Raw genomic sequence first — 8,019 nt, 5'->3', positions numbered from 1 at the left:
TTTGATGGGATTCAACTTCAGCACCCCCTCTCTCTCTCTCTCTCTCTCTCTCTCTCTCTCTCTCTCTCTCTCTCTCTCTCTCTCTCTACCAAAAACGAATCATTTTTCCTTACTTTGATGGGATTCAAGTTCAGCACCCTCCCTCTCTCTCTCTCTCTCTCTCTCTCTCTCTCTCTCTCTCTCTCTCATTAATAACGCTAATTACCCGACTGCGCGTTTTATTCCCCATGGCGAAAACCATCTTTATACCCTCGAGGTGGATCGCCTTACCAATTTCAGCCAGGGATCTGCATATCTCGCAGTCTCTGCGCTGCGTTATCTGGGGCATCTTGCACGTGGGATTCTTCCATCTCCCGCGACTACTATAAAAGGAACAGCCTCTCTCGCTTTGAGATTTAGCGCCCAACAGCTGCCTGCATAACACTGTTTGGATGATTGCTTCTATCAGCGAAGTTGACGGGTGGCGGTTTTTTTTTTTTTGTTTGCGTATGTCCGTTTGTCTGTGGTCATCTCTGATTGCCTGTGGTTACGTCTGTTTGTCCAGAACGGAGGGGCAAAGTATTATGGAAGTTAGGGAGATGGTTTATTGATGTTTAACTTATTGATATTTTTTATTTTCTCTCTTTGACGCTTTATCGTATAGAACAAAGATAGCAATGGGAACAGCATATCCTTTTGTTAAATCTCTCTCTCTCTCTCTCTCTCTCTCTCTCTCTCTCTCTCTCTCTCTCTCTCTCTCAAGATTAATTTTATAACTTTTTCGTTATTTTGGTATATATATATATATATATATATATATATATATATATATATATATATATATATATATATATATATATATATATATATAACATAACTGAATTTATTATATAACATAACTGAATTTATAAGTATAAAATCTCACATAAACGAATGTATGCATTCAAAAGCATGCATACAACACAATAAACCCTTTCAATCTTTATAAATAAAAAAATGAAAATTCAGAATTGCAAAATTTATAATATTTTTTTTTTCTTATTTTCAGGGCATAATTCTGGTGACTTCGTTCCTAGTCAACTTAGGCATCCGTTTATACTTAGCGCCTGTTCTCACTAAACTTATCACCATCAAGGTAAGACATCACTACAGTCGACGCATTTTAACAATTCCAATCGGCCACGCCCCCTTCCCCTGGCACCGTAGATAATGCATGACATTATCGTACCGCACTCTCGGACATCAGTTGCTGCTTGGCTATGACACTGATAACATCGAAAGGTCGTTCATCCCATAAGGAGACGGGAAAGTGCGGGAGACTGATAACGACAGCTCTGCCAGGCGTATGAGTAATATTATGAAAGAGGGGAGGGGGTTAGGCTGGGGTGGGGTAGGGAGGATGTGGGCGTGGCCGAGTGATATTCATAAAATGCGTCGGCTATACAGGACCATGAAAATGGTGGTTATTATTTTGATTTTGGTTCAAACGAATCTGGGCAAATAACGATTAATAATAATTCTGAGGATGATGCGCAGGAAAACACAACCATTATACAATTAAAAGGAATGCCTAAAAGAATCGTAATTGTGTTAATGATATTAATTTAATTTGAAAACAATGAGTTTTAGCCCTGAATAATCATGACCACAATGTCACTCTTAACTGTTCAATTAATTTAACCTACTTCATGTGTTATGTATACATAAATATGCGTACATTTATGTGTATATAATTTATATATATATATACATATACTATATATATACATATATATAGACAGATAGACATCACTAACAAATATATCACTAACAAAACTTTTTCCCTCCACACCAGATGGCCATAGAACGGGAGGCCGGCCTCGGTCAGGAAGTCGGGACCAACAGGCCGGGTCGACTGGCGCACTGTCCACACTACATGCGCCTCTACAAGGCGTTCCGCAAGACCCACATGGCCATTGCCGCGGGGAACATGGTCACAGTGACGGCCACCTCTCTCCACCTGTACTACGTGGCCACCAAACTCTGCTCGGTTGACCTCTGAAAGGGCCACTAAAGGAACTGCTCTTCAAAGCACAGCATCTGAATGTCTTGCAGGCAGAAAAATCAAAATAACAAGCGCCTACGTACAAGATTATTATTATTATTATTGTTATTATTAATATTATTATTATTCAGAAGGTGAACCCCATTCGTATGGCACAAGCCCACCACAGGGACCAATGACTTGAAATCCAAGCTTCTGAAGAATATGGTGGTCACGAGGAAGAAGTAAGATGGGGTAAAGGGAAATGCAGAAAGAAGAGATCTCACCTATTGAAAAAGAAAAAAAGAAATTAATAAGGGGAATAGCACTACGGTAGTAATGCATTGCATCTTCGCTTGAACTTCTGAAGTTCCAACTGCACGGCATCCTTTGGGAGACTGTTCCACAGTCCCGATGGTGTGAGGAAGAAAGGACCTCTGGAACTTTGGAGTAGTTCGACAGCGAGGCACATTTAGTGCTTATGGTGTTGCTGTTCAGCAAATCTGGTTGCAGGGGGATCAGAGATCAATTGTGAATGTGAAAGATCTACGTTTATGATCTATAGAAGAGGACTAAGGACATCACCACTAAAAAAGACATGTTGCAACAATCTCTCCTCGTAGTCAACGTGACAGATGAATATAATGTGTGTACAGTGTGCGTGCATTTTAGTGCTTACTCAAACTGGAGTGAGAAAGTGTTCTAATGTACATGACTAAATCTGTCTGTAATGACAGTACTTTTATGAGGGACTGTACAGGGTCCCCGCCCCTAACCATAATGCTGGCATTAACTAAATAGTGGGTTAGTGTAAATGGAGTCTCATTACTGCACAGTCACGGCAGGACATTTGTGAGAAACGATGAAGATTTGACAGTTTGTCGTCATGGAATCTATCTGGCCTTTAGTTCCTTCAATTCTTTCAACCGTCACGAAATATCAAACCGGTAACCGTGCACATTAGATGCGGTAACCACACTGAATATTATTATTATTATTATTATTATTATTATTATTATTCAGAACATGAACCTTATTCATATGGAACAAGCCCACCAGAGGGACCACTGACTTGAAATTCAAGCTTCCGAAGAATATTATGGTGTTCATTCGAAAGAATAACAGAAGGTAATGGGAAATACAGAAAGAGGAGATCAGTCATTAGAAAAACAGGGAAATTATAAAAATCTAATAAATAATAACTAGCCATGTATTCACTGGCCTTGGAAGAACGTGCTCTTCGTTAAGTGCTGTCGTAACGGCTAAGCCATTATTGCAATGAATTGATAAGGGTGACTGACTTTTGCTGGACACAAACGAAGAGTTGACGATCTTCTCAACTTCCATAAATAAATAAATAAATAAATACATTCGTACCCTGTAAGCCCACACACTCGACCAAGTAATCGAGCTCAATTACCAGGGATTCGTGGGCACTTACTCATCTGTTCAGTGTTGTGAAATGTGTAGATAGAGCCGTTTCTGTGGAAGTGTCTATGAAATGTTAACGACCAGTATTATCATTGAAGCATTCGCTAAAACATGTTTGTATGCGGACAGACGAATTTAAATGCGATACCACCACAGTGCAGCTGATAAATGAATAACTTAAAAACTGAACACTCAAATTCCTGTAGTTTCCAAACTCTGAGGAAATGTAAACTACAGAACACATTAGTGAAAAATATATCAGAAGGCTATTCAAGCTGAAACACCAAGTGGACTTGACTTTATGACCATTGTAAAGTAAAACTTGATAATGCCAACTCAATTGTGGTTTTTCTTAATAGCTGCAGGTTATTGCACATGAAATTCATAGAGTATTCCCAATGAATAATCTCCTTTAATCCATGACTTGTCTGTGTAATGTATGTGTCGTACGTTTTTTTGTCACCATTCTAGACTGATTTCAGGATTTCACTTTTGTAGGTGGAGTGAAGCCCTATTTGTGACCTTAGGTAAAAAATTATTTTACTCATTCCAGAAGCACATATCAATTGTTTTCATCTTTGTGATAATACAATTCATGACCAATTTTCAATCATTAAAATATTCCATAGTCAATTCTCAATCATCTTTTTCTCATCGTATACAAAATGATTAAGCAGATAGCAGCTATTTCACTGATCCAACAAATAACCGATGGAACATATTATTCTGAAGGATGAAAATTCACTTATACCGTTTGTCACTCAGGTTAATCAGATGACCAATGATAATAATAATCTGATTTATCACTCAATGGTGCTACGACTTAAATGTATGCTAGCATTTATTTATCCAGATTCCTAACTTAAATCGAGACTTAATCTTGCTTTCCACTTAAATTAAAACTTTCGACTAGAGCAGTGGTTCTTAACCTTTCTGTTACCACGCCCCCTCTAAGAGGTGGTCCTTCCCTCCACACCCTTCCCCCCCCCCCTTGCATCTACGAGTAAAATTCCTTCCCAGATTTAAAGGAAAATTGGGAAAAAAAAGAGAAAGAGGTGTTTTTCTTCCTCTGGGAATGAATTGGTGAGATATTTGACACTGCTTCTTAGCGACTCTTGTTAAAAGAATCGCAAATTAGAGGATTTTCTCATTTTCCCTAGGGCTCGCGCCCGCCCCCACTTCCCCCTGGAAATTGCTGACGCCCCCCCCCCCCCACCCCCGGTTGAGAACCACTGGACTCGAGTTTAAATCCTCACAGTTTCAAACTCGACTGCTACTTGAATAGAGTCGTTTTTCTTTTTTTAATGAATTCTTCTTCATACATTACGTCTCAGATCTTGATTCACACATGCACTGAGTTTCAACCATAATTCAATCCTGAATTATTAATTAACATGACTTTCGCATTTTCATAGCCCAACGTACTCATTAAATCATGTCGAAACATTTATTCCTTCCTAAAACCAAAACCCTTTTCATTCTTTCTTCAAATTTCGTCTCTCAATTTTGACTGACGTAAAACAGATTCTCAAACAAGATTCCAACTTGACAGGCAATTTTGAATCCTACTTTAAGACAGTTTTCACGTCTGTTTCTGCTGAGCTTCAGTTCTGATTCCTGTTTACAAAGAATCTCATTTAATTTCTGTGTTATAACAAAAAAAAAAAAACTCTCTCTGAAAGCCTCCTGTTGTGTCTATGCTTATAGATCCTGCGAGGCAAATTATTTTTTTTATTTCTAGTGTGAATGTTACTATATCGCTAGTCGATTCCATATAATTTATTGTAAGATTCCAATTCTATTTATTTAATGAAATATTATGTATATAGGGTGGTTCAAACATAATAAAAAAAATGAACATATAGTAAGACAATTTGATTTACCTAACGCATAAAATTTTCTTATGAACCTCAAAAACCTCACAAATTTACACAAGAGAGAAAGAAGCGGCTGAGAAATACTTCTTCTCTCAAGCACTGAGGCAACTGACTGGGACTCTAAACGATCCACAACTCAAGTGCAGTAAATCAATGGTAGTAAGACTATATTTTCATTTTTATGCTAGATTTCATATTAAGTACAAGCCCATTGGAATGGGATATAGAATTTAGGCCAAAGGCCAAGCACTGGGACCTATGAGGTCATTCAGTGCTGAAAGGGAAATCGAGAGTAGAAAGGTTTGAAAGGCGTAACAAGAGGAAAACCTCAAAGCAGGTGCACTATGAAACAGCTGTTAGAGAGGGTGGATAGCAAGATGGACGAAAGAGAATATGAACGGAAGAACAGTAATAGGAATGGAAGAGGTTGCAGCTAGGGGCCGAAAGGACGCTGCAAAGAACCTTTCGTAATGCCTACAGTGCACCGCGTGAAATGCACTAACCATTTACGGGTAATACAAACGTATTAACAAAATGCATAGTCAGGTTGAGGAGATAAGGAGTGTAAGAAGCTTCATGAAGTAATGCGTCTATTTCTACTCTAAAGAAGCAAAGAAATGTAATTCGATTACCAAGGTATTTTTACCTGAAGGGAAAAAAATAGGTTAACGTTTGAAAGGAAACTGTTTTAACCAGACGAATCATCTACAACCATCAACTAACTTTCAGATAGCTTGCTTCGAGAATTTGCATTTCTGAATGAAATTCCTTCATGTTTACTGGGCAGCTCTGGAAAAAAAAATAAAAAGTCATTCTAGGGCAGTGGTTCTTAAGCAGGGGTGCTCGCACCCCTAAGGGGGCGTGCGAAGCCGGTTCCTAGGGGGTGCGAGGATGCCTATGAATAATTAAAGCAAAATATATTTTTAAGTACGCATGTTATTTTTTTCTGCAAAAAAATATAAATAAAATAAAATAATATAATAATAATAATAATAATAATAATAATAATAATAATAATAATAATAATAATAATAATAATAATAATAATAATTGCAGGTAACAGACCCTCTTGCAAACAGGTATTGTTGAAAGTTATTGCTGCATCAACCGCATTCTTTATATAGAGTTAGTTTTCTCTATTTTTCTAATAACTGAATGCAGCCGATGCAGCAATAACTTTCAAAAATAACAATAATAGTAATTCTTTTTTTATTTCCGCAATCCAGGGGGCCGTGAGAACTGACAGCTGATTTGTACGGGGTGCATACATTAAAAAAAAAAAAAGGTTAAGAACCACTGTTCTAGGGGAAGGTGACTGCAGATCGTAACTGAACCAGAAAACACAACGGTTTGATATGTGGATGAATAAACGGATACGAAACGTAGGGATTTAGAGTAAACAAAAAATATCAGCGCTCAAATCTAGTCGTGAAGTTAAATAATACGAAATAAGAGCTGAGAAAACATCAGGAAAAACATGTGCAAAATGCTGACATAACTCCGTGTCAAAGGTGTGGTTTTTGTGTTAAGGTAGCCCAGAGAATTACGAATGAAATAGCCATGGGGAAAAGAAAATAGTAAAATACCTATCAAAAAATATATATAGGAATATAAGAAAACGCTGGGAAAAACATTTTTGTGAGGTCATGAATAAGATATATGACGGGGATCATTTAAACTGATATACAAGAAGCCGAAGATTTAAATGGAGTATTGAATACACTCACAGATTTTGAGACGGAATAAGTAACGAAGAATCTTACGACGGAGTCATTACTTAGATGATTTTTAATGAAAATGGAATGACATTTAAGAAATGAGATGACATTACGGGAATGGCATTCTTAGTAATAAAAACAAAACAAAAAAGTAAAAAAAAAAAATACGGCTACCCTGATACAAAAAAAAAAATGAAAGCGAAATTGTTTATAAAAACAAGTAAAAAATGCGCCGAAGTTTCTTCGGCGCAATTGAATTTTCAGTACAGCGTATAATGCTGTATGAAACTCTCAGCCACGGCCCATGCAACTCTCAGCCGCGGCCCATGAAACTTTTAGCCACAGCCCGGAGGTGCCTTGTGTTTTGGTACCTGTAGCGGTGACAGACGCACGATCATGGCTAAATTTAACCTTAAATGAAATAAAAACTACTGAGGATAGAGGGCTGCAATTTGGTATGTTTGATGACTGGAGGGTGGATGATCAACATACCAATTTGCAGCCCCCTAACCCCAGTAGTTTTTAAGATCTGAGGACGGACAGAAAAATTGCGGACGGACAGACAAAGCCGGCACAGTAGCTTCTTTTACAGAAAACTAGAAAACTAGGTCCTTAAGAAGAAAGAAATATGGTTTTCATGTCTTACCAAACTACAAGACTACGACTTAAAGGTACTTTGGATATCCTGCAAAAATATAAAAGAATATAATGACAATAGCCACAAAGCCATTGCATATCATCGAAAATCTGTCTGTCAGTACCTGTACTGTACAGACAGACAGTATTACACAGTCCGCGAGAGCTACCACGTGCCACTTCACTGCCCTCGAGATTTTGCAACTTATTCCATGGACGAAAGAAGATGAGAAGAAGAAGAAGAAGAAGAAGAAGAAGAAGAAGAAGAAGAAGAAGAAGAAGCAGGAGTCCCGTGCAATTTTCAATTGGCCAGGCGATGCAGATACCTCACGTCATCCCTACGAGTCGTTGGGGT

At 37.9% G+C, this 8,019-nt stretch overlaps 1 protein-coding gene across 1 annotated transcript in view; it reads left to right on the top strand.

Moving 5' to 3' along the window:
• The window catches only part of LOC136840745 (uncharacterized), an 18,955-nt gene extending 16,643 nt beyond the window's left edge, over positions 1 to 2,312 (top strand). Inside the window, exons 4-5 of the mRNA XM_067107576.1 lie at positions 1,028 to 1,114; positions 1,814 to 2,312. Of these exons, the coding sequence (XP_066963677.1) occupies positions 1,028 to 1,114; positions 1,814 to 2,020 (294 nt within the window). The 3' untranslated portion in view covers positions 2,021 to 2,312. The remainder of the gene's footprint in view (positions 1 to 1,027; positions 1,115 to 1,813) is intronic.
• Positions 2,313 to 8,019: the final 5,707 nt, after the last annotated feature.

Source organism: Macrobrachium rosenbergii, chromosome 8 (genome assembly GCF_040412425.1).
Source record: "Macrobrachium rosenbergii isolate ZJJX-2024 chromosome 8, ASM4041242v1, whole genome shotgun sequence".
Lineage (NCBI taxonomy): Eukaryota > Metazoa > Arthropoda > Malacostraca > Decapoda > Palaemonidae > Macrobrachium > Macrobrachium rosenbergii.
Note: the sequence above shows the minus strand (reverse complement) of the source record. Positions and strands in the feature narration are given on the sequence as shown.